Raw genomic sequence first — 26,258 nt, forward strand, 5'->3', positions numbered from 1 at the left:
CAATACATTAAGTGAAATAGTGTTGCCTCATCTCATTTTCTGAACTGCTTTATCCTCACTAGGGTGCTGGAGCCTATCCCAGCTGACTTAGGGTCCAAAGCGGAGATAACACCCTCAATGGGTGTCCAGCCAATCACAGGGCACGAGGAGACGGACAACCATTCACTCTCACTCGCACCTAGAGACGACTTAGCATACAGTTAGCCTAGCATGCATGTCTTGGGAATGTGGGAGGAGACCGGAGTACCCGGAGAAAACCCACGCAGAGAACTCCACACAGGTGGCCTGACCTGGATTTGAACCCTCGACCCTAGAGCCGTGAGGCCGACGCGCTATCCACTTACCCGCCCTATCATGTGGTGTGTTAATGATAATGTCATCCAATGACTTTTCCAAAAGAACACAAGTTTGTGATATTTACACTTCTTAAGTATTTGTGTGTAAAAATATCAAAAGAAATGAAAGAAATCAAGATATAAAGGCAAAGCAAATCGAAAAGTAAACACAGGGCCCGTCAAAAGGAAAAGGACGGATGGTTATCGCGCCTCCCTTTGGGGGCTCAACTGTCCTTCCCAAATGTTCCGAGACCAAAAAAGGAGAGCGCCATCCGTGGGACCACAAGCCGGTCCCGACCAAAACAGACCAATGGCGTCTCCATCCGGGGGCGGGCTCTCTCCCCTCTTCTTTCTCTCCCCTCTCTCTATCTCTCTCTTTCTTTCTCTTTACCTCTTTACCGAGGGCGCCGGAGTCCAGGACCAGAGTCCCCCTCGCAGCGTCATGTCATTTACGGTGGTCCTGAACGGGCCGGCCCCCTGGGGCTTCCGCCTGGTGGGGGGGAAAGACTTCAACCAGCCGCTGACCATCTCCAGGGTGAGTTATTATCTTTTTATAATAACTGCTGTTAAATTCATTTTTCACTCACTTTATGTTGATTTTAGGGCCATTTCTATGTCACTTCCCATTGATTTTGCCTCATTTCCTGTTGATTTGGGGTCACTTCCTGATCACTTTGGGTCATTTCCTGTTGATTTTTTTGACCTTTTGGGCCTTTTTCACTTCCTGCTCATTTTTGATTGGACAATTTCAGGTCACTTCCTTCCTGCTCATTTTGTGGCAATTGCTGTTAGTTTTTAATGACTTTATATAGCAGGGGTAGGGAACCTATGGCTTGGGAGCCACATATGGCTCTTTTGATGGGTGTATATGGCTCTCCACTAACCTGTGAGGTAAACTATGGAAACTGCTGTTGAGAAAGCGCAGGAATAGGAGCGTTACGTTGCTATTATGGCACTGAGACTACCCCAGTGCCTTATAATCATTTTTTTTTCCATTACACTCTTTTGCATGGATTTTCTCATTGATACTCATTGATTAGCAACAACGTAACAATGTTGTCAAAATAATTCAGAGACTTTTTGTACTCTAAAAGTGGTGAAGCGACTAAAAAAGGCACACATTTTTACGTATGTTGACTTTTAAATTCGGACGGAGCATGGCTCTCAAGGATTAACATTTAAAAAATAGGAATTGTTTATGACTCTTTCCATCAAAAAGGTTCCCGACCCCTGTTATATAGGCTTCATTTCTCCCCATTCTAAGAAAATGTGAAGGTTTTTCCCAGTTTAATTGGATTGGACGTTGACGGGGAGGAAAACGTGTACAATTTGGTTCCGCTGGCAGTGAGTGAGTGCAAAACAATGTCAACCATCTGTTGTGTTTACATTCTCTTGGCGTTCTCTTGGAGAGCAGGGGGTGATGTTCCTGTCCTAAAAAGGAAGCAGAGGACAGGCCAGACCAGGCCTGGCGAACCCAGCCGAGCCGAGCCGACCCCAACGCCGCCGCCGCCGGCCTTGAAATGGGCGCTCCAGTTGTTCCTGATGTCCATTCTAAAAATAAGCAGGACCGCCGCCACCACTGTTGATGGATTAGTCCATCCCATCGCCACCAAATGCTTGTCATGTTCCGGCCATGGCGTCACTCTTCAAATGTCGGGAGGCGCCTACCGACGCCTATTTCGGTGCTTTACAAGCGTGCGGGTGGGCCCAAAAAAAGGGCCGGGGGACAAATTGGGATTTAGCCGTGGCGTGCCGATGATACGCGGGAAGCATCGCTTTGCGCGATGACTTATTTGTGGTCCGGTGACCTCACGTGGGCGCGTTTTGTAAGGTCGGGACCCGGCGACCTTTTGCCGCCTCCGTCCGTCTCCTCCGTTTACAAGATGGCGCTTTGTCGCCGTTGGTTGCCGCTAACCATGAGGTCTGTCTGCGGCAGGTGACGCCCGGCGGAAAGGCGGCCCTGGCCGACGTGCGCCCCGGCGACCTGGTCGTGGCCATCCAGGGCGCCCCGTCGGAAGGCATGATGCACTGCCACGCCCAGAACCACATCAAAGAGGCCGGACAGCAGCTGACCCTCGCGCTCCGAAGGTAGGTCAAAGGTCGCCATCCCAAAACGTGTCTCCGCTCTTACTTTAGCCCACGATAGCCACACGTTCGCTAGGACTTTGGAAAATGACCACGTATGGTAAGGCTTTTTTTCAGAAAAATCGACATAGTAAAGTAAGGCTTTTTTCTTTAAAAAAATGACACAGTATAGTAAGGCTTTATTCTTTAAAAAAACAACATAGTATAGTAAGGCTTATTTAAAAAAAACAACGACATAGTATATAGTAAGACTTTTTTCCAAAATAAAACGACATAGTATATAGTAAGGCTTATTTTATTTTTTTAAACGACATACTATATAGTAAGGCTTTTTTTTTCAAAAAAAAAAACGACATAGTATAGTAATGCTTTTTTATTAAAAAAACGACATAGTATAGTAAGGCTTTTTTATTAAAAAAACGACATAGTATAGTAAGGCTTTTTTTTGTAAAAAACGATAGTATAGTAAGGAATTATTTATTAAAAAACGACATAGTATAGTAAGGCTTTTTTATTAAAAAAAGACATAGTATAGTAAGGCATTTTTTATTTTAAAAAATGACATAGTATAGTAAGGCATTTTTATTAAAATAAATGACATAGTATAGTAAGGCTTTTTTATTAAAAAAAACAACATAGTATAGTAAGGCATTTTTTATTTTAAAAAACGACATAGTATAGTAAGCTATTTTTTATTAAAAAACGACATAGTATAGTAAGGCATTTTTTATTTTAAAAAACGACTTAGTATAGTAAGCTATTTTTTATTAAAAAACGACATAGTGTAGTAAGCTATTTTTTATTAAAAAACGACATAGTATAGTAAGGCTTTTTTTTATTAAAAAACGACATAGTATAGTAAGGCTTTTTTTATTAAAAAAACGACATAGTATAGTAAGGCATTTTTATTAAAATAAATGACATAGTATAGTAAGGCTTTTTTATTAAAAAAACGACATAGTATAGTAAGGCATTTTTTATTTTAAAAAACGACATAGTATAGTAAGCCATTTTTTATTTTAAAAAACTACATAGTATAGTAAGCCATTTTTTATTAAAAAAACGACATAGTATAGTAAGCCATTTTTTATTAAAAACGACATAGTATAGTAAGGCTTTTTTATTTTAAAAAACGACATAGTATAGTAAGCCATTTTTTATTAAAAAACGACATAGTATAGTAAGGCTTTTTTATTAAAAAAACGACATAGTATAGTAAGGCATTTTTTATTTAAAAAATGACATAGTATAGTAAGGCATTTTTTATTTTAAAAAACGACATAGTATAGTAAGGCTTTTTTTATTAAAAAAACGACATAGTATAGTAAGGCATTTTTTATTTAAAAAATGACATAGTATAGTAAGGCATTTTTATTAAAATAAATGACATAGTATAGTAAGGCTTTTTTATTTTAAAAAAACGACATAGTATAGTAAGGCATTTTTTATTTTAAAAAACGACATAGTATAGTAAGGCTTTTTTATTTTAAAAAACGACATAGTATAGTAAGCCATTTTTTATTAAAAAACGACATAGTATAGTAAGGCTTTTTTATTAAAAAAACGACATAGTATAGTAAGGCATTTTTTATTTAAAAAATGACATAGTATAGTAAGGCATTTTTTATTTTAAAAAACGACATAGTATAGTAAGGCTTTTTTTATTAAAAAAACGACATAGTATAGTAAGGCATTTTTTATTTAAAAAATGACATAGTATAGTAAGGCATTTTTATTAAAATAAATGACATAGTATAGTAAGGCTTTTTTATTTTAAAAAAACGACATAGTATAGTAAGGCATTTTTTATTTTAAAAAACGACATAGTACAGTAAGACATTTTTTATTAAAAACGACATAGTATAGTAAGGCTTTTTTATTAAAAAAACGACATAGTATAGTAAGGCATTTTTTATTTTAAAAAACTACATAGTATAGTAAGCCATTTTTTATTTAAAAAACGACATAGTATAGTAAGGCATTTTTTATTTAAAAAATGACATAGTATAGTAAGGCATTTTTATTAAAATAAATGACATAGTATAGTAAGGCTTTTTTATTAAAAAAACGACATAGTATAGTAAGGCATTTTTTATTTTAAAAAACGACATAGTATAGTAAGGCTTTTTTTATTAAAAAAACGACATAGTATAGTAAGGCATTTTTTATTTAAAAAATGACATAGTATAGTAAGGCATTTTTATTAAAATAAATGACATAGTATAGTAAGGCTTTTTTATTAAAAAACGACATAGTATAGTAAGGCTTTTTTATTAAAAAAACGACATAGTATAGTAAGGCATTTTTTATTTTAAAAAACGACATAGTATAGTAAGCCATTTTTTATTAAAAAACGACATAGTATAGTAAGGCTTTTTTTATTAAAAAAACGACATAGTATAGTAAGGCATTTTTTATTTAAAAAATGACATAGTATAGTAAGGCATTTTTATTAAAATAAATGACATAGTATAGTAAGGCTTTTTTATTAAAAAAACGACATAGTATAGTAAGGCTTTTTTATTAAAAAAACGACATAGTATAGTAAGGCATTTTTATTAAAATAAATGACATAGTATAGTAAGGCTTTTTTATTAAAAAAACGACATAGTATAGTAAGGCATTTTTTATTTTAAAAAACGACATAGTATAGTAAGCCATTTTTTATTAAAAACGACATAGTATAGTAAGGCTTTTTTATTAAAAAAACGACATAGTATAGTAAGCCATTTTTTATTAAAAACGACATAGTATAGTAAGGCTTTTTTATTTTAAAAAACGACATAGTATAGTAAGCCATTTTTTATTAAAAAACGACATAGTATAGTAAGGCTTTTTTATTAAAAAAACGACATAGTATAGTAAGGCATTTTTTATTTAAAAAATGACATAGTATAGTAAGGCATTTTTATTAAAATAAATGACATAGTATAGTAAGGCTTTTTTATTAAAAAAACGACATAGTATAGTAAGGCTTTTTTATTAAAAAAACGACATAGTATAGTAAGGCATTTTTTATTAAAATAAATGACATAGTATAGTAAGGCTTTTTTATTAAAAAACGACATAGTATAGTAAGGCTTTTTTATTAAAAAAACGACATAGTATAGTAAGGCTTTTTTATTAAAAAAACGACATAGTATAGTAAGGCATTTTTATTAAAATAAATGACATAGTATAGTAAGGCTTTTTTATTAAAAAAACGACATAGTATAGTAAGGCATTTTTTATTTTAAAAAACGACATCGTATAGTAAGCCATTTTTTATTAAAAACGGCATAGTATAGTAAGGCTTTTTTATTAAAAAAACGACATAGTATAGTAAGCCATTTTTTATTAAAAACGACATAGTATAGTAAGGCTTTTTTATTTTAAAAAACGACATAGTATAGTAAGCCATTTTTTATTAAAAAACGACATAGTATAGTAAGGCTTTTTTATTAAAAAAACGACATAGTATAGTAAGGCATTTTTTATTTAAAAAATGACATAGTATAGTAAGGCATTTTTTATTTAAAAAATGACATAGTATAATAAGGCATTTTTATTAAAATAAACGACATAGTATAGTAAGGCTTTTTTATTAAAAAAACGACATAGTATAGTAAGGCATTTTTTATTTTAAAAAAACGACATAGTATAGTAAGGCTTTTTTTATTAAAAAAACGACATAGTATAGTAAGGCATTTTTTATTTAAAAAATGACATAGTATAGTAAGGCATTTTTATTAAAATAAATGACATAGTATAGTAAGGCTTTTTTATTTTAAAAAAACGACATAGTATAGTAAGGCATTTTTTATTTTAAAAAACGACATAGTAGAGTAAGCCATTTTTTATTAAAAACGACATAGTATAGTAAGGCTTTTTTATTAAAAAAACGACATAGTATAGTAAGCCATTTTTTATTAAAAACGACATAGTATAGTAAGGCTTTTTTATTTTAAAAAACGACATAGTATAGTAAGCCATTTTTTATTAAAAAACGACATAGTATAGTAAGGCTTTTTTATTAAAAAAACGACATAGTATAGTAAGGCATTTTTTATTTAAAAAATGACATAGTATAGTAAGGCATTTTTTATTTAAAAAATGACATAGTATAGTAAGGCATTTTTATTAAAATAAACGACATAGTATAGTAAGGCTTTTTTATTAAAAAAACGACATAGTATAGTGAGGCATTTTTTATTTTAAAAAACGACATAGTATAGTAAGGCTTTTTTTATTAAAAAAACGACATAGTATAGTAAGGCAATTTTTATTTAAAAAATGACATAGTATAGTAAGGCATTTTTATTAAAATAAATGACATAGTATAGTAAGGCTTTTTTATTTTAAAAAAACGACATAGTATAGTAAGGCATTTTTTATTTTAAAAAACGACATAGTATAGTAAGCCATTTTTTATTAAAAACGACATAGTATAGTAAGGCTTTTTTATTAAAAAAACGACATAGTATAGTAAGCCATTTTTTATTAAAAACGACATAGTATAGTAAGGCTTTTTTATTTTAAAAAACGACATAGTATAGTAAGCCATTTTTTATTAAAAAACGACATAGTATAGTAAGGCTTTTTTATTAAAAAAACGACATAGTATAGTAAGGCATTTTTTATTTTAAAAAACGACATAGTATAGTAAGCCATTTTTTATTAAAAAAACGACATAGTATAGTAAGGCATTTTTTATTTAAAAAATGACATAGTATAGTAAGGCATTTTTTATTTAAAAAATGACATAGTATAGTAAGGCATTTTTATTAAAATAAACGACATAGTATAGTAAGGCTTTTTTATTAAAAAAACGACATAGTATAGTAAGGCTTTTTTATTAAAAAAACGACATAGTATAGTAAGGCATTTTTTATTAAAAACGACATAGTATAGTAAGGCTTTTTTATTTTAAAAAACGACATAGTATAGTAAGCCATTTTTTATTAAAAAACGACATAGTATAGTAAGGCTTTTTTATTAAAAAAACGACATAGTATAGTAAGGCATTTTTTATTTAAAAAATGACATAGTATAGTAAGGCATTTTTTATTTAAAAAATGACATAGTATAGTAAGGCATTTTTATTAAAATAAATGACATAGTATAGTAAGGCTTTTTTATTAAAAAAACGACATAGTATAGTAAGGCATTTTTTATTTTAAAAAATGACATAGTATAGTAAGGCATTTTTATTAAAATAAATGACATAGTATAGTAAGGCTTTTTTATTAAAAAAAACGACATAGTATAGTAAGGCATTTTTTATTTTAAAAAACGACATAGTATAGTAAGCTATTTTTTATTAAAAAACGACATAGTATAGTAAGGCATTTTTTATTTTAAAAAACGACTTAGTATAGTAAGCTATTTTTTATTAAAAAACGACATAGTATAGTAAGCTATTTTTTATTAAAAAACGACATAGTATAGTAAGGCTTTTTTTATTAAAGAACGACATAGTATAGTAAGGCTTTTTTTATTAAAAAAACGACATAGTATAGTAAGGCATTTTTATTAAAATAAATGACATAGTATAGTAAGGCTTTTTTATTAAAAAAACGACATAGTATAGTAAGGCATTTTTTATTTTAAAAAACGACATAGTATAGTAAGCCATTTTTTATTAAAAATGACATAGTATAGTAAGGCTTTTTTATTAAAAAAACGACATAGTATAGTAAGCCATTTTTTATTAAAAACGACATAGTATAGTAAGGCTTTTTTATTTTAAAAAACGACATAGTATAGTAAGCCATTTTTTATTAAAAAACGACATAGTATAGTAAGGCTTTTTTATTAAAAAAACGACATAGTATAGTAAGGCATTTTTTATTTAAAAAATGACATAGTATAGTAAGGCATTTTTTATTTAAAAAATGACATAGTATAGTAAGGCATTTTTATTAAAATAAATGACATAGTATAGTAAGGCTTTTTTATTAAAAAAACTACATAGTATAGTAAGGCATTTTTTATTTTAAAAAACGACATAGTATAGTAAGCCATTTTTTATTAAAAAACGACATAGTATAGTAAGGCTTTTTTATTAAAAAAACGACATAGTATAGTAAGGCATTTTTTATTTAAAAAATGACATAGTATAGTAAGGCATTTTTATTAAAATAAACGACATAGTATAGTAAGGCTTTTTTATTAAAAAAACGACATAGTATAGTAAGGCATTTTTTATTTTAAAAAACGACATAGTATAGTAAGGCTTTTTTTATTAAAAAAACGACATAGTATAGTAAGGCATTTTTTATTTAAAAAATGACATAGTATAGTAAGGCATTTTTATTAAAATAAATGACATAGTATAGTAAGGCTTTTTTATTTTAAAAAAACGACATAGTATAGTAAGGCATTTTTTATTTTAAAAAATGACATAGTACAGTAAGCCATTTTTTATTAAAAACGACATAGTATAGTAAGGCTTTTTTTATTAAAAAAACGACATAGTATAGTAAGGCATTTTTTATTTTAAAAAACTACATAGTATAATAAGCCATTTTTTATTAAAAAAACGACATAGTATAGTAAGGCATTTTTTATTTAAAAAATGACATAGTATAGTAAGGCATTTTTATTAAAATAAATGACAAAGTATAGTAAGGCTTTTTTATTAAAAAAACGACATAGTATAGTAAGGCATTTTTTATTTTAAAAAACGACATAGTATAGTAAGGCTTTTTTTATTAAAAAAACGACATAGTATAGTAAGGCATTTTTTATTTAAAAAATGACATAGTATAGTAAGGCATTTTTATTAAAATAAATGACATAGTATAGTAAGGCTTTTTTATTAGAAAACGACATAGTATAGTAAGGCATTTTTTATTTTAAAAAACGACATAGTATAGTAAGGCTTTTTTTATTAAAAAAACGACATAGTATAGTAAGGCATTTTTTATTTAAAAAATGACATAGTATAGTAAGGCATTTTTATTAAAATAAATGACATAGTATAGTAAGGCTTTTTTATTAAAAAACGACATAGTATAGTAAGGCTTTTTTATTAAAAAAACGACATAGTATAGTAAGGCATTTTTTATTTTAAAAAACGACATAGTATAGTAAGCCATTTTTTATTAAAAAACAACATAGTATAGTAAGGCTTTTTTTATTAAAAAAACGACATAGTATAGTAAGGCATTTTTTATTTAAAAAATGACATAGTATAGTAAGGCTTTTTTATTTAAAAAACGACATAGTATAGTAAGGCTTTTTTATTAAAAAAACGACATAGTATAGTAAGGCATTTTTATTAAAATAAATGACATAGTATAGTAAGGCTTTTTTATTAAAAAAACGACATAGTATAGTAAGGCATTTTTTATTTTAAAAAACGACATAGTATAGTAAGCCATTTTTTATTAAAAACGACATAGTATAGTAAGGCTTTTTTATTAAAAAAACGACATAGTATAGTAAGCCATTTTTTATTAAAAACGACATAGTATAGTAAGGCTTTTTTATTTTAAAAAACGACATAGTATAGTAAGCCATTTTTTATTAAAAAACGACATAGTATAGTAAGCCATTTTTTATTAAAAAAACGACATAGTATAGTAAGGCATTTTTTATTTAAAAAATGACATAGTATAGTAAGGCATTTTTATTAAAATAAATGACATAGTATAGTAAGGCTTTTTTATTAAAAAAAACGACATAGTATAGTAAGGCATTTTTTATTTTAAAAAACGACATAGTATAGTAAGGCTTTTTTTATTTAAAAAACGACATAGTATAGTAAGGCATTTTTTATTTAAAAAATGACATAGTATAGTAAGGCATTTTTATTAAAATAAATGACATAGTATAGTAAGGCTTTTTTATTAAAAAAACGACATAGTATAGTAAGGCATTTTTTATTTTAAAAAACGACATAGTATAGTAAGGCTTTTTTTATTAAAAAAACGACATAGTATAGTAAGGCATTTTTTATTTAAAAAATGACATAGTATAGTAAGGCATTTTTATTAAAATAAATGACATAGTATAGTAAGGCTTTTTTATTTTAAAAAAACGACATAGTATAGTAAGGCATTTTTTATTTTAAAAAACGACATAGTATAGTCAGCCATTTTTTATTAAAAACGACATAGTATAGTAAGGCTTTTTTATTAAAAAAACGACATAGTATAGTAAGCCATTTTTTATTAAAAACGACATAGTATAGTAAGGCTTTTTTATTTTAAAAAACGACATAGTATAGTAAGCCATTTTTTATTAAAAAACGACATAGTATAGTAAGGCTTTTTTATTAAAAAAACGACATAGTATAGTAAGGCATTTTTTATTTAAAAAATGACATAGTATAGTAAGGCATTTTTTATTTAAAAAATGACATAGTATAGTAAGGCATTTTTATTAAAATAAACGACATAGTATAGTAAGGCATTTTTTTATTTTAAAAAACGACATAGTATAGTAAGGCTTTTTTTATTAAAAAAACGACATAGTATAGTAAGGCATTTTTTATTTAAAAAATGACATAGTATAGTAAGGCATTTTTATTAAAATAAATGACATAGTATAGTAAGGCTTTTTTATTTTAAAAAAACGACATAGTATAGTAAGGCATTTTTTATTTTAAAAAACGACATAGTATAGTAAGCCATTTTTTATTAAAAACGACATAGTATAGTAAGGCTTTTTTTATTAAAAAAACGACATAGTATAGTAAGGCATTTTTTATTTTAAAAAACTACATAGTATAGTAAGCCATTTTTTATTAAAAAAACGACATAGTATAGTAAGGCATTTTTTATTTAAAAAATGACATAGTATAGTAAGGCATTTTTATTAAAATAAATGACATAGTATAGTAAGGCTTTTTTATTTTAAAAAAACGACATAGTATAGTAAGGCATTTTTTATTTTAAAAAACGACATAGTATAGTAAGCCATTTTTTATTAAAAACGACATAGTATAGTAAGGCTTTTTTTATTAAAAAAACGACATAGTATAGTAAGGCATTTTTTATTTTAAAAAACTACATAGTATAGTAAGCCATTTTTTATTAAAAAAACGACATAGTATAGTAAGGCATTTTTTATTTAAAAAATGACATAGTATAGTAAGGCATTTTTATTAAAATAAATGACATAGTATAGTAAGGCTTTTTTATTAAAAAAACGACATAGTATAGTAAGGCATTTTTTATTTTAAAAAACGACATAGTATAGTAAGGCTTTTTTTATTAAAAAAACGACATAGTATAGTAAGGCATTTTTTATTTAAAAAATGACATAGTATAGTAAGGCATTTTTATTAAAATAAATGACATAGTATAGTAAGGCTTTTTTATTAAAAAAACGACATAGTATAGTAAGGCATTTTTAATTTTAAAAAACGACATAGTATAGTAAGCCATTTTTTATTAAAAAAAACGACATAGTATAGTAAGGCATTTTTTATTTAAAAAATGACATAGTATAGTAAGGCATTTTTTATTTAAAAAATGACATAGTATAGTAAGGCATTTTTATTAAAATAAATGACATAGTATAGTAAGGCTTTTTTATTAAAAAAACGACATAGTATAGTAAGGCATTTTTTATTTTAAAAAACGACATAGTATAGTAAGCCATTTTTTATTAAAAAACGACATAGTATAGTAAGGCTTTTTTATTAAAAAAACGACATAGTATAGTAAGGCATTTTTTATTAAAAAAACGACATAGTATAGTAAGGCATTTTTTATTTAAAAAATGACATAGTATAGTAAGGCATTTTTATTAAAATAAATGACATAGTATAGTAAGGCTTTTTTATTTTAAAAAAACGACATAGTATAGTAAGGCATTTTTTATTTTAAAAAAACGACATAGTATAGTAAGCCATTTTTTATTAAAAACGACATAGTATAGTAAGGCTTTTTTTATTAAAAAAACGACATAGTATAGTAAGGCATTTTTTATTTTAAAAAACTACATAGTATAGTAAGCCATTTTTTATTAAAAAAACGACATAGTATAGTAAGGCATTTTTTATTTAAAAAATGACATAGTATAGTAAGGCATTTTTATTAAAATAAATGACATAGTATAGTAAGGCTTTTTTATTAAAAAAACGACATAGTATAGTAAGGCATTTTTTATTTAAAAAAACGACATAGTATAGTAAGGCTTTTTTTATTAAAAAAACGACATAGTATAGTAAGGCATTTTTTATTTAAAAAATGACATAGTATAGTAAGGCATTTTTATTAAAATAAATGACATAGTATAGTAAGGCTTTTTTATTAAAAAAACGACATAGTATAGTAAGGCATTTTTTATTTTAAAAAACGACATAGTATAGTAAGCCATTTTTTATTAAAAAAACGACATAGTATAGTAAGGCATTTTTTATTTAAAAAATGACAGTATAGTAAGGCATTTTTTATTTAAAAAATGACATAGTATAGTAAGGCATTTTTATTAAAATAAATGACATAGTATAGTAAGGCTTTTTTATTAAAAAAACGACATAGTATAGTAAGGCATTTTTTATTTTAAAAAACGACATAGTATAGTAAGCCATTTTTTATTAAAAAACGACATAGTATAGTAAGGCTTTTTTATTAAAAAAACGACATAGTATAGTAAGGCATTTTTTATTTAAAAAATGACATAGTATAGTAAGGCATTTTTATTAAAAAAACGACATAGTATAGTAAGGCATTTTTTATTTTAAAAAACGACATAGTATAGTAAGCCATTTTTTATTAAAAACGACATAGTATAGTAAGGCTTTTTTATTAAAAAAACGACATAGTATAGTAAGGCATTTTTTATTTAAAAAATGACATAGTATAGTAAGGCATTTTTATTAAAATAAACGACATAGTATAGTAAGGCTTTTTTATTAAAAAAACGACATAGTATAGTAAGGCATTTTTTATTTTAAAAAACGACATAGTATAGTAAGGCTTTTTTTATTAAAAAAACGACATAGTATAGTAAGGCATTTTTTATTTAAAAAATGACATAGTATAGTAAGGCATTTTTATTAAAATAAATGACATAGTATAGTAAGGCTTTTTTATTAAAAAAACGACATAGTATAGTAAGGCATTTTTTATTTTAAAAAACGACATAGTATAGTAAGCCATTTTTTATTAAAAAACGACATAGTATAGTAAGGCTTTTTTATTAAAAAAATGACATAGTATAGTAAGGCATTTTTTATTTTAAAAAACGACATAGTATAGTAAGCCATTTTTTATTAAAAAACGACATAGTATAGTAAGGCTTTTTTATTAAAAAAACGACATAGTATAGTAAGGCTTTTTTATTAAAAAAACGACATAGTATAGTAAGGCATTTTTTATTTTAAAAAACGACATAGTATAGTAAGCCATTTTTTATTAAAAAACGACATAGTATAGTAAGGCTTTTTTATTAAAAAAACGACATAGTATAGTAAGGCATTTTTTATTTAAAAAATGACATAGTATAGTAAGGCATTTTTATTAAAAAAACGACATAGTATAGTAAGGCATTTTTTATTTTAAAAAACGACATAGTATAGTAAGCCATTTTTTATTAAAAACGACATAGTATAGTAAGGCTTTTTTATTAAAAAAACGACATAGTATAGTAAGGCATTTTTTATTTAAAAAATGACATAGTATAGTAAGGCATTTTTATTAAAATAAACGACATAGTATAGTAAGGCTTTTTTATTAAAAAAACGACATAGTATAGTAAGGCATTTTTTATTTTAAAAAACGACATAGTATAGTAAGGCTTTTTTTATTAAAAAAACGACATAGTATAGTAAGGCATTTTTTATTTAAAAAATGACATAGTATAGTAAGGCATTTTTATTAAAATAAATGACATAGTATAGTAAGGCTTTTTTATTAAAAAAACGACATAGTATAGTAAGGCATTTTTTATTTTAAAAAACGACATAGTATAGTAAGCCATTTTTTATTAAAAAACGACATAGTATAGTAAGGCTTTTTTATTAAAAAAATGACATAGTATAGTAAGGCATTTTTTATTTTAAAAAACGACATAGTATAGTAAGCCATTTTTTATTAAAAAACGACATAGTATAGTAAGGCTTTTTTATTAAAAAAACGACATAGTATAGTAAGGCTTTTTTATTAAAAAAACGACATAGTATAGTAAGGCATTTTTTATTTTAAAAAACGACATAGTATAGTAAGGCTTTTTTTATTAAAAAAACGACATAGTATAGTAAGGCATTTTTTATTTAAAAAATGACAGTATAGTAAGGCATTTTTATTAAAATAAATGACATAGTATAGTAAGGCTTTTTTATTAAAAAAACGACATAGTATAGTAAGGCATTTTTTATTTTAAAAAACGACATAGTATAGTAAGCCATTTTTTATTAAAAAACGACATAGTATAGTAAGGCTTTTTTATTAAAAAAACGATATAGTATAGTAAGGCATTTTTTATTTAAAAAATGACATAGTATAGTAAGGCATTTTTATTAAAATAAACGACATAGTATAGTAAGGCTTTTTTATTAAAAAAACGACATAGTATAGTAAGGCATTTTTTATTTTAAAAAACGACATAGTATAGTAAGGCTTTTTTTATTAAAAAAACGACATAGTATAGTAAGGCATTTTTTATTTAAAAAATGACATAGTATAGTAAGGCATTTTTATTAAAATAAATGACATAGTATAGTAAGGCTTTTTTATTAAAAAACGACATAGTATAGTAAGGCATTTTTTATTTTAAAAAACGACATAGTATAGTAAGGCTTTTTTTATTAAAAAAACGACATAGTATAGTAAGGCATTTTTTATTTAAAAAATGACATAGTATAGTAAGGCATTTTTATTAAAATAAATGACAGTATAGTAAGGCTTTTTTATAAAAAAAACGACATAGTATAGTAAGGCTTTTTTATTAAAAAAACGACATAGTATAGTAAGGCATTTTTTATTTTAAAAAACGACATAGTATAGTAAGCCATTTTTTATTAAAAAACGACATAGTATAGTAAGGCTTTTTTTATTAAAAAAACGACATAGTATAGTAAGGCATTTTTTATTTAAAAAATGACATAGTATAGTAAGGCATTTTTATTAAAATAAATGACATAGTATAGTAAGGCTTTTTTATTAAAAAAACGACATAGTATAGTAAGGCATTTTTTATTTTAAAAAACGACATAGTATAGTAAGCCATTTTTTATTAAAAAACGACATAGTATAGTAAGGCTTTTTTATTAAAAAAATGACATAGTATAGTAAGGCATTTTTTATTTTAAAAAACGACATAGTATAGTAAGCCATTTTTTATTAAAAAACGACATAGTATAGTAAGGCTTTTTTATTAAAAAAACGACATAGTATAGTAAGGCTTTTTTATTAAAAAAACGACATAGTATAGTAAGGCATTTTTTATTTTAAAAAACGACATAGTATAGTAAGCCATTTTTTATTAAAAAACGACATAGTATAGTAAGGCTTTTTTATTAAAAAAACGACATAGTATAGTAAGGCATTTTTTATTTTAAAAAACAACATAGTATAGTAAGCCATTTTTTATTAAAAACGACATAGTATAGTAAGGCTTTTTTATTTTAAAAAACGACATAGTATAGTAAGCCATTTTTTATTAAAAAACGACATAGTATAGTAAGGCTTTTTTTATTAAAAAAACGACATAGTATAGTAAGGCATTTTTTATTTAAAAAACGACATAGTATAGTAAGGCATTTTTATTAAAATAAATGACATAGTATAGTAAGGCTTTTTTTATTAAAAAAACGACATAGTATAGTAAGGCATTTTTTATTTAAAAAATGACATAGTATAGTAAGGCATTTTTATTAAAATAAATGACATAGTATAGTAAGGCTTTTTTATTAAAAAAACGACATAGTATAGTAAGGCATTTTTTATTTTAAAAAACGACATAGTATAGTAAGCCATTTTTTATTAAAAAACGACATAGTATAGTAAGGCTTTTTTAATTAAAAAAACGACATAGTATAGTAAGCCATTTTTTATTAAAAACGACATAATATAGTAAGGCATTTTTATTAAAAAAACGACATAGTATAGTAAGGCATTTTTTATTTTAAAAAACGACATAGTATAGTAAGCCATTTTTTATTAAAAACGACATAGTATAGTAAGGCTTTTTTATTAAAAAAACGACATAGTATAGTAAGGCATTTTTTATTTTAAAAAACGACATAGTATAGTAAGCCATTTTTTATTAAAAAACGACATAGTATAGTAAGGCTTTTTTAATTAAAAAAACGACATAGTATAGTAAGGCATTTTTTATTTTAAAAAACGACATAGTATAGTAAGCTATTTTTTATTAAAAAAACGACATAGTATAGTAAGGCATTTTTTATTTTAAAAAACGACATAGTATAGTAAGCTATTTTTTATTAAAAAACGACATAGTATAGTAAGGCTTTTTTTATTAAAAAAACGACATAGTATAGTAAGGCATTTTTTATTTAAAAAATGACATAGTATAGTAAGGCATTTTTATTAAAATAAATGACAGTATAGTAAGGCTTTTTTATAAAAAAAACGACATAGTATAGTAAGGCTTTTTTATTAAAAAAACGACATAGTATAGTAAGGCATTTTTTATTTTAAAAAACGACATAGTATAGTAAGCCATTTTTTATTAAAAAACGACATAGTATAGTAAGGCTTTTTTTATTAAAAAAACGACATAGTATAGTAAGGCATTTTTTATTTTAAAAAACGACATAGTATAGTAAGCCATTTTTTATTAAAAACGACATAGTATAGTAAGGCTTTTTTATTAAAAAAACGACATAGTATAGTAAGGCATGTTTTATTTTAAAAAACGACATAGTATAGTAAGCCATTTTTTATTAAAAAACGACATAGTATAGTAAGGCTTTTTTATTAAAAAAACGACATAGTATAGTAAGGCATTTTTTATTTTAAAAAACGACTTAGTATAGTAAGCTATTTTTTATTAAAAAACGACATAGTATAGTAAGGCTTTTTTTATTAAAAAAACGACATAGTATAGTAAGGCATTTTTTATTTAAAAAAATGACATAGTATAGTAAGGCATTTTTATTAAAATAAATGACATAGTATAGTAAGGCTTTTTTATTAAAAAAACGACATAGTATAGTAAGCCATTTTTTATTAAAAACGACATAATATAGTAAGGCATTTTTATTAAAAAAACGACATAGTATAGTAAGGCATTTTTTATTTTAAAAAACGACATAGTATAGTAAGGCTTTTTATTAAAAAAACGACATAGTATAGTAAGGCATTTTTTATTTTAAAAAACGACATAGTATAGTAAGCCATTTTTTATTAAAAAACGACATAGTATAGTAAGGCATTTTTTATTTAAAAAATGACATAGTATAGTAAGGCATTTTTATTAAAAACGACATAATATAGTAAGGCTTTTTTATTAAAAAAAACGACATAGTATAGTAAGGCATTTTTTATTTTAAAAAACGACATAGTATAGTAAGCCATTTTTTATTAAAAAACGACATAGTATAGTAAGGCTTTTTTATTAAAAAAACGACATAGTATAGTAAGGCTTTTTTTCGTAAAAAAACGACAGTGTAGTAAGGCTTTTTTTTCTTAAAAAAAGGACATAGTATAGTAAGCCATTTTTTATTAAAAAACGACATTGTATAGTAAGGCATTTTTATATAAAAAACGACATAGTATAGTAAGGCTTTTTTTATTTAAAAAATGACATAGTATAGTAAGGCATTTTTATTAAAAGAAATGACATAGTATAGTAAGGCTTTTTTATTAAAAAAACGACATAGTATAGTAAGGCATTTTTTATTTAAAAAAACGACATAGTATAGTAAGCCATTTTTTATTAAAAAACGACATAGTATAGTAAGGCTTTTTTTTATTAAAAACGACATAGTATAGTAAGGCATTTTTTATTTTAAAAAACGACATAGTATAGTAAGGCATTTTTTATTTAAAAAAACGACATAGTATAGTAAGCCATTTTTTATTAAAAAACGACATAGTATAGTAAGGCTTTTTTTTATTAAAAAACGACATAGTATAGTAAGGCATTTTTTATTTAAAAAACGACATAGTATAGTAAGGCATTTTTTAATTAAAAAAACGACACAGTATAGTAAGGCTTTTTATTAAAAAAACGACATAGTATAGTAGGGCTTTTTTCGTTAAAAAAAGCCTTACTATACTATGTCGTTTTTAAGAAAAAAAGCCTTACTATACTATGTCGTTTTTTAATAAAAAATGGCTTACTATACTATGTCGTTTTTTTTTTTTTTAAAAAGCCTTACTATACTATGTCGTTTTTTTACGGGAAAAAAAGCCTTGCTGTAACATTTCGTTTTTTTAAGAAAAAAGCCTTACTATACTATGTCGTTTTTTAATAAAAAAATGGCTTACTATACTGTCATTTTTTAATTAAAAAAAAACCTTACTATACTATGCCGTTTTTTACGAAAAAAAAGCCTCACTATACTATGTCGTTTTTTACGGGGAAAAAAGCCTTACTATAGTATGTCGTTTTTTACGGAAAAAAGCCTTGCTATAACATTTCGTTTTTTTAAGAAAAAAAGCCTTACTATACTATGTCGTTTTTACGAAAAAAAATCCTTACTATACTATGTTATTTTTTGAGAAAAAATCCTTACTATACTATGTTGTTTTTTAAGAAAAAAAGCTACTACAGTATAGTAAGGCATTTTCTTAAAAAACTACATAGTATAGTAAGGCTTTTTATTAAAAAACGACATACTATAGTAAGCCCTTTTTTATTTAAAAAACAACATACTATAGTAAGGCTTTTTTCGTAAAAAAAAACGACATAGTATAGTAGGGCTTTTTTTTCGTAAAAAAAGCTTTACTATACTATGTCGTTTTTTTAAGAAAAAGGTCTTATTATACTGTCGTTTTTTAAGAAAAAAAGCCTTACTATACTATGTCGTTTTTTTTTTTTAAAAAAGCCTTACTATACTATGTCGTTTTTTACGGGGAAAAAGCCTCACTATAGTATGTCGTTTTTTACGGAAAAAAGCCTTGCTATAACATTTCCTTTTTTTAAGTAAAAAAGCCTTACTATACTATGTCGTTTTTACGAAAAATAATCCTTACTATACTATGTTGTTTTTTTAGAAAAAAAGCTACTACAGTATAGTAAGGTATTTTCTTAAAATACGACATAGTATAGTAAAGCATTTTTTATTAAAAAAACGACATAGTATAATAAGCTATTTTTTATTAAAAAAAACGACATAGTATAGTAAGGCATTTTTTATTAAAAAACGACATACTATAGTAAGGCATTTTTTATTTAAAAACGACATAGTAAAGTAAGGCTTTTTTCGTAAAAAAACGACATAGTATAGTAGGGCTTTTTTTCGTGAAAAAAAGCTTTACTATACTATGTCGTTTTTTTAAGAAAAAAGCCTTACTATACTATGTCGTTTTTTTTTTAAAAAGCCTTACTATACTATGTCGTTTTTTCGGGGACAAAGCCTCACTATAGTATGTCGTTTTTTACGGAAAAAAGCCTTGCTATAACATTTCGTTTTTTTTAAGAAAAAAAGCCTTACTATACTATGTCGTTTTTACGAAAAAAAATCCTTACTATACTATGTCGTTTTTTAAGAAAAAAGCTACTACAGTATAGCAAGGCTTTTTCCTTAAAAAACGACATAGTATAGTAAGGATTTTTTTCCTCAAAAAAATGACATAGTACAAAAAGCCTTACTATGCATGGTCGATTTTTAAGAAAAAAAAGCCTAACTATACATGGTTGGTTTTTTTGGGGGGGAGAAAAATAAGGCTTACTGAACTTGGTCTTTTTTTTTTTCAATTAAAAAAGAGCATTACTATACATACACACAGCAATGAGTTTGAGGCTTTTCTTGTTAGTCCAATGCCTCTTGCTAGGACATGATCCGGCACCCCTACGAAAATAAGCAGGCACGCTAAACGAATGACTGCTGACACTGACTTGTCTTTATCGGGGAAACAGAACGGAAGTCCAGCTGTGGTCGCCGCGGGTGACGGTGGACGGCAAACTCAGCCCCTTCAAGATCAACCTGGAGTCCACGCCGCAGGTTGGTCTTCGTCGCCATTGACGGACGGATGGAAGGACGTCACGTGACCACCGTCCTCTTTTCACTCAGGAGGTGAGCGCGGTGGGCGTGGCCCACAACCGGCGAGCTCAGCCCTTCGTGGCGGCGGCCAACCTGGATGACGCGCGTCAGGTGGTCAGCGCCGTCTACAACACGCCCATCGGACTCTACTCCTCGGGAAACATCCGGGACGCCATGGAGGGACAGATGAAAGGACTGGTGGCGCCCCAGCACGACAGGTTAGCGCATTTTAACGGAGTGGAATGGGAAAAAATAAACAAAAATATGTTACTCACGGTCTTCTCCCCACTCGCAGCCCTCGGACGCTGGCCAACATCGAGGACTCGGACGTGTACCGCCTGCTGCAGAAGGACGGCGAGGACCTGTCGCCGTCGCAGCCTCGCCAGTCGGGATCCTTCAGGGCCTTGCAGGACTTTGTGGACAGCGACGGTCATTGTCATCTCCCGCCGTACGTAGTAGCGTCGATCGGCCTCGCTGATCTTTCTTTTCTCTCCGCAGGCAACAAGCCCATGCCCACCCGGACGGTCAAGGCGCCCACCACCAAGGTCGGAGCGCCAGCCGGAAACCTGCAAAAGCTCCCCATCTGCGACAAGTGCGGCAACGGCGTCGTGTGAGTACCAAAAAGGCCACGCTAGCTGTTAGCTCTTGATCTGGAAACATCCAAGTCACTTTCTGTTGAGTTGGGGACATTTCCTGTTGATTTGGGAGTGTTTCAGCGTGACCACCCGTCCTTCAATTCATTGTTTTCTGTCTTCTTTTGCCAGCGGCACGGTGGTGAAGGCCCGCGACAAGTTGCGCCATCCGACCTGCTTCGTGTGCGCCGACTGCGACGTTAACCTCAAGCAGAAAGGGTACTTCTTGGTGGCGGGCGACTTGTACTGCGAGGTCCACGCCCGAGTCAGGACGGCGCCGCCCGAGAGCTTTGACCTCTAGCGCTCGCGGCTCTCTTAGCGCACACCAAAACCAGCTCTTTTCACGCTTCTGCCGCAGAGCCAGCGATTGAGGTCACTTTCCTGTGGATTTTTAGATCAATCACAGATCACTTCCTGTTGATTTTGATTTACTGACCGGGAGGGCGGGACTCAAATTCAAGTGGAAGTGATCGAAATGAACTTCAAATGTCCCCAAATCTGAGAAGAATGCCAAACCATTTGTCCCCCCCTCTCCCGGTCCAAGTGAGTTGGACGTTTAGAGCTGTCACGGTAGTTCGGCATCCAGTTCGTGGACTCTATTCAAGTGGAAGATTTTGCCGGCGAGTTCTCTTTAAAGAGTGACTGCTGACACCTTTTTAAAAAACATGATCTTAATTTTTGGCTTACCTTTTGGGGTACAACGACCATCAATTGTCACTGCCTGTTTACCACTTGCATCATTTCTGACATGGTCAATAAAATTCTATATGAATGACAAAAAAACATTTTAAATTGACATTTTTATTTTGAAACTTATGATGTTCAAGAATAGAAATATTTAAAAGAAATAATGTTCAACGTGTCAGTTCATTCGACCAAGGTAGTAAACTGCAAATGGGCCACAGCGCCCCCTACTGTTTGGGAGGACGAATCGTCTTCGAGCTTGCCGGCGATTTTTGCGTCTCAGACCAGAGCTCGAAAGACGAAGGAAAGCGCCGCTCCCAAAGCCAGACCCAGCGACAGGAAGAAGGCCATGACGGAGCCCGCCGTCTCCGCCTCTTCGGGAAGAACCTTCCTGAAAAAGAGCAAAAAGCGGCAAAGTTAAACACACTTTGCCACTTACTAGATCGAGTCCGGTTGGCATGAGACCCACTTGGGCGCGAAACACATGGCCAGGCTGGCCAGGTAGCCGTTGCTGAAGGCCAAGAGCAGGAGCAGGACGGCGAAGGCGCCGTCGTACTCCAACAACACGGGAAGGCGGAGGCGCGGCTGCACGTTGCACAGCATCAGGGCGGGAACCAGGACCACGCGGGAGCACACTAAAGTGGGCAGGAGGCGGCCGTCCGGTCCCGGCTGCAGCGTGGATCGGCGTCAGGTTCGAGCGCCACTCGATAAGAGTCACACGGCGACCGACTCACCCACGTGCAGAAGGCGCTCAAGCTCCGCCCGCCCCAGTCCGACAGGTTGAAGAGCAGGAAGCAGGCCACGGGCGCAAAGTACACGTCTGGGGGACGGTGGAGAAAGGGGGTGGTTGTTAGCATGATGATATTGGTGGTTTTTTGTCTGCTACCACTGACATTTTTAATTTCAAAACGTTAAGTATAGTAAGGCTTTTTTTTTTCTTAAAAAACAACATTATATATAGTAAGGCTTGTGAAAAAAAGCCTCACTATACATGGTCGATTTTTAAGAAAAAAAAGCCTTACTATACTATGACGTTTTTTTTACGAAAAAAAGCCTTATTATACTGTCGTTTTTACGTAAACAAGCCTTAATATAGTATGTCGTTTTTTTAAGAAAAAAAAGCTTTACTATACTATGGCGTTTTTTTACGTAAAAAGCCTTACTATAGAATGACGTTTTTTTTAAAAATAAAGCCTTACTATACTATGTCGTTTTTTACGGAAAAAAAGTCTTAGTATACTATGTCGTTTTTTTATGAAAAAAGGCTTCCTATATTATGTCGTTTTTTTAAGAAAAAAAGTCTTACTATACTATGCAGTTTTTTAAAGAAAAAAAGCCTTACTATACTATGTCGTTTTTTACGGGAAAAAAGCCTCACTATACTATGTCGTTTTTTAAAGAAAAAAAGCCTTACTATACTATGTCGTTTTTTACGAAAAAAAAGCCTTACTATACTATGTTGTTTTTTAATTTAAAAAAATGCCTTACTATACTATGTCGTTTTTTAAGAAAAAAAGCCTTACTATACTGTAGTAGCTTTTTTTCTTAAAAAACGACATAGTAAGGATTTTTTCTCAAAAAACAACATAGTATAGTAAGGATTTTTTTTCGTAAAAACGACATAGTATAGTAAGGCATTTTTCTTTAAAAAAACGAAATGTTATAGCAAGGCTTTTCCCCCGTAAAAAACGACAAAGTATAGTAAGGCTTTTTTTTTAAAAACGACATAGTATAGTAAGGCTTTTTTTCGTAAAAAACGACATAGTATATAGTAAGGCTTTTTTTTCTTAAAAAACGACATAGTATAGTAATACTGTCGTTTTTTTTAGAAAAAAAGCTACTATATTATAGTAAGGCTTTTTTCTTAAAATAACGACATAGACCGAGAACATCCAGATTAGAGCCCAAATGGGTAAAAACCAGATTGGTTTCACATACTAATGTACTTCAAAAATCCCATACAAAAGTTGTAGACAATTTGAAATGATCAAAAAACGTCTAAGTTGACAGATATGTTTAAAGGCTAAGAAAAACTCACCCCAGGCCCCCCCGGGCGAGCGCGTGGTCTTGGTGTCGGCCGCCACGGCGGGGAAAACTCCGATGGTGACGGTGAAGGTGGCGCAGACGCACGCCGCCAACAGCCAAATCTTCAACGCGACAAGTCATCAAATAGCATCCAAATGCACAATTTTAGGACATATTCTTGACAGCGCATTTTGACCATCATCGGTAAACGCTCGACGTCCAAGCGGGAAAAGGGCGCCCACCTTCTTAAAAACGGCCATCACAGATATTCCGTGGGGTTCCCCGGAGCTCCGGTTCTCCTCGTTCTCCTTCTCCTTCTCCACGCTTCCTGCAACCAAAAGCAAAGTCTGACCAGATGGAAGAGGACGCAAAGAAGAGACGGGGAAGCGGTGTTTACCTGGGTGAGTGAGCCTCGCGGTGGCGCCGTCATCTTGCCCGCCGCCGCCGCCTCCGCCGTCCTTTTTCTCGTGGTAGAACTGAAAAAACTCCTGTCAAAGTATGAGAGTATAAAACAGGATTGAGGAACCTTTTTGACCGAGAGAAGCATAAACAAATCACATTTTCAAATGTTCTTCGTTGAGAGCATACTCGGAATTTAAAAATACATTAAAATGAGTGCATTTTTTGTCATTTATAAAGTAAAAAAACAAGTCTGAATTATTTTTCATTTTTATCATTAAATATCTCATGCATCCATTATTCAATATGGTTGGTGAAAAGCGAAAGGCTTCTAGTGAGGGTGGTAGTGCAAGCAAGAGGCAAGCCATTTCATTTGAAACGAAAGTGGCAATAATAAAGAAGCTTGATGCGGGTGAGAAAATGGTGAGCGTTGCACGGGCATACAACTTGAATCGTTCGACGATCGTTCGTTAAATGTTTTTTTCAGTACAAACCAATGCTGGTTACTTATACAAGCCTTAAACATACAAATGCACTTATATAAACCTTCAATATACTTATATAGACCTTAAACATAAATTATAATACAAAATATAGCACTGAATCAACTTACAAACAAATTCAACTTATGAACAATCGCTCGGAACCTAACTCGTTCGTAAGTAGGGGAGCGTCTGTATCTGTATAACGTTCAAGTGTGAATGACTATTTGTATTTGTGAGTACGTACCAATTTGGGGAGAAGGGCATACGACGCCAGGGAGCCCAAAATGACTATGCAGGCGCTGATGAAGTACCCGAAAGACGAGTCTTCCACGTCCGAACCGCCTGCCAAAAAAGAAGAAAATCATCATCGGAGTCGTGACCGTGTCACAAATAAAAAAGAAAAGCCTACTGGCGAGGGCGCAGATCATGGCCCCTGCGGCGAATGTCCCGGCCAATCCCTGGCCGCTCATGATGGGCGCCGTGTAGGCGGCGGGGAAGGCGCCCGCCATCCCGAACAGACTCCCCTGCAGCACGGCGCCAAAGGCTAGGCGAGGGAAGGCGGCGTCACACCCGGCGTCCCCTCCCTCCCGGCAGCCGGGGGGCGCTCACAGTTGATGACCACCACGCTGACGGCGGTGACGCCGAAGAACGGCGCCGGATCCAGCGGCACCTTGACCAGGACGGCCGTCAGCAGGAAGACGGCCAGGATGAACGCCAGGCTGCCCGCCACGCGCACGTGCTCGGGGACGCTTGAACGGGGAAAATAAAAGTGGCGCCCTTTCCTGCGCCCGCCGGAAAAAAAGGGGAAAGGGACGGGTGAACTTACCGCGAGTGCAGGAAAGAGTTGAGGCAGGTGAAAAGGAGGAGCGGCAGCATGGCGCACAAAGTTATCACGTTGTTGAATTTGGACTCCAGGATGCTGCGTTCGGGCTCCGCCCCCATCGCCGTCCCGTTGCTGGACTCCTTCAGGCGGCCGGTGAAGTACTGAATAAGTCAAGGATAGCGTTAATTGTTTTTAAAGGGTAGGAAAGTGTACATATAAAGTCGTCCTCTACTTACAAAAAAAAAATCCATGCTATCTAACACGTGTCAAAGTGGCGGCCCGGGGGCCAAATCAGGCCCGCCGCATCATTTTGCGTGGCCCAGGAAAGTCAATGATGAGTGCCGACTTTCTGTTTTAGGATCAAATTCAAATGAAGAGTGTAGATGTATATTAAATTTCCTGATTTCCCCCCTTTTAAATCAATCATTGTCATTTTTTAATCCATTTTTTCTGCGTTTTTAGTTCAAAATTCATTTTGTAAAATCTAAAAATAAAAAAAGCTAAAATAAACATTATGTTAGATCTATAAAAAACGGAATATTCAGGGCTTTTAATCTAGTTCTTTTAATTAAAAAAATCTAAATATGATATCTAAAATGGTCCGGCCCACGTGAAATCAAGTTGACGTTAAAGCGGCCCGCCAACCAACCCGAGTTTGACACCCTTGCTCTAAAACAA

At 30.4% G+C, this 26,258-nt stretch overlaps 2 protein-coding genes and 1 long non-coding RNA gene across 3 annotated transcripts in view; 1 reads left to right on the forward strand and 2 right to left on the reverse strand.

The window, feature by feature from the left end:
- LOC144077046 (PDZ and LIM domain protein 3-like) lies at nucleotides 1-21,956 on the forward strand. Its single transcript, XM_077604491.1, has 7 exons — nucleotides 1-870; nucleotides 2,272-2,423; nucleotides 20,409-20,493; nucleotides 20,563-20,750; nucleotides 20,828-20,961; nucleotides 21,031-21,142; nucleotides 21,297-21,956. Exons 1-7 carry the CDS (start codon nucleotides 577-579, stop codon nucleotides 21,463-21,465), a joined length of 1,134 nt encoding a protein of 377 aa, XP_077460617.1. The 5' UTR covers nucleotides 1-576; the 3' UTR covers nucleotides 21,466-21,956.
- On the reverse strand, nucleotides 20,201-21,194 carry LOC144077049 (uncharacterized). Its single transcript, XR_013300863.1, has 2 exons — nucleotides 20,808-21,194; nucleotides 20,201-20,727 (listed from the first exon to the last, which is right to left on the reverse strand). It is a non-coding gene; the product is annotated as an uncharacterized LOC144077049 (long non-coding RNA).
- Nucleotides 21,202-26,258, reverse strand: part of LOC144077048 (equilibrative nucleoside transporter 1-like) — an 8,078-nt gene continuing 3,021 nt past the window's right edge. Inside the window, exons 5-13 of the mRNA XM_077604494.1 lie at nucleotides 25,584-25,741; nucleotides 25,367-25,506; nucleotides 25,167-25,301; nucleotides 25,002-25,099; nucleotides 24,116-24,361; nucleotides 23,887-23,995; nucleotides 22,583-22,668; nucleotides 22,318-22,517; nucleotides 21,202-22,239 (exon numbers count right to left, since the gene is read on the reverse strand). Coding sequence (XP_077460620.1) covers nucleotides 22,128-22,239; nucleotides 22,318-22,517; nucleotides 22,583-22,668; nucleotides 23,887-23,995; nucleotides 24,116-24,361; nucleotides 25,002-25,099; nucleotides 25,167-25,301; nucleotides 25,367-25,506; nucleotides 25,584-25,741 — 1,284 coding nt within the window. The 3' untranslated portion in view covers nucleotides 21,202-22,127. The remainder of the gene's footprint in view (nucleotides 22,240-22,317; nucleotides 22,518-22,582; nucleotides 22,669-23,886; nucleotides 23,996-24,115; nucleotides 24,362-25,001; nucleotides 25,100-25,166; nucleotides 25,302-25,366; nucleotides 25,507-25,583; nucleotides 25,742-26,258) is intronic.

Source organism: Stigmatopora argus, chromosome 7 (assembly GCF_051989625.1).
Source record: "Stigmatopora argus isolate UIUO_Sarg chromosome 7, RoL_Sarg_1.0, whole genome shotgun sequence".
NCBI lineage: Eukaryota > Metazoa > Chordata > Actinopteri > Syngnathiformes > Syngnathidae > Stigmatopora > Stigmatopora argus.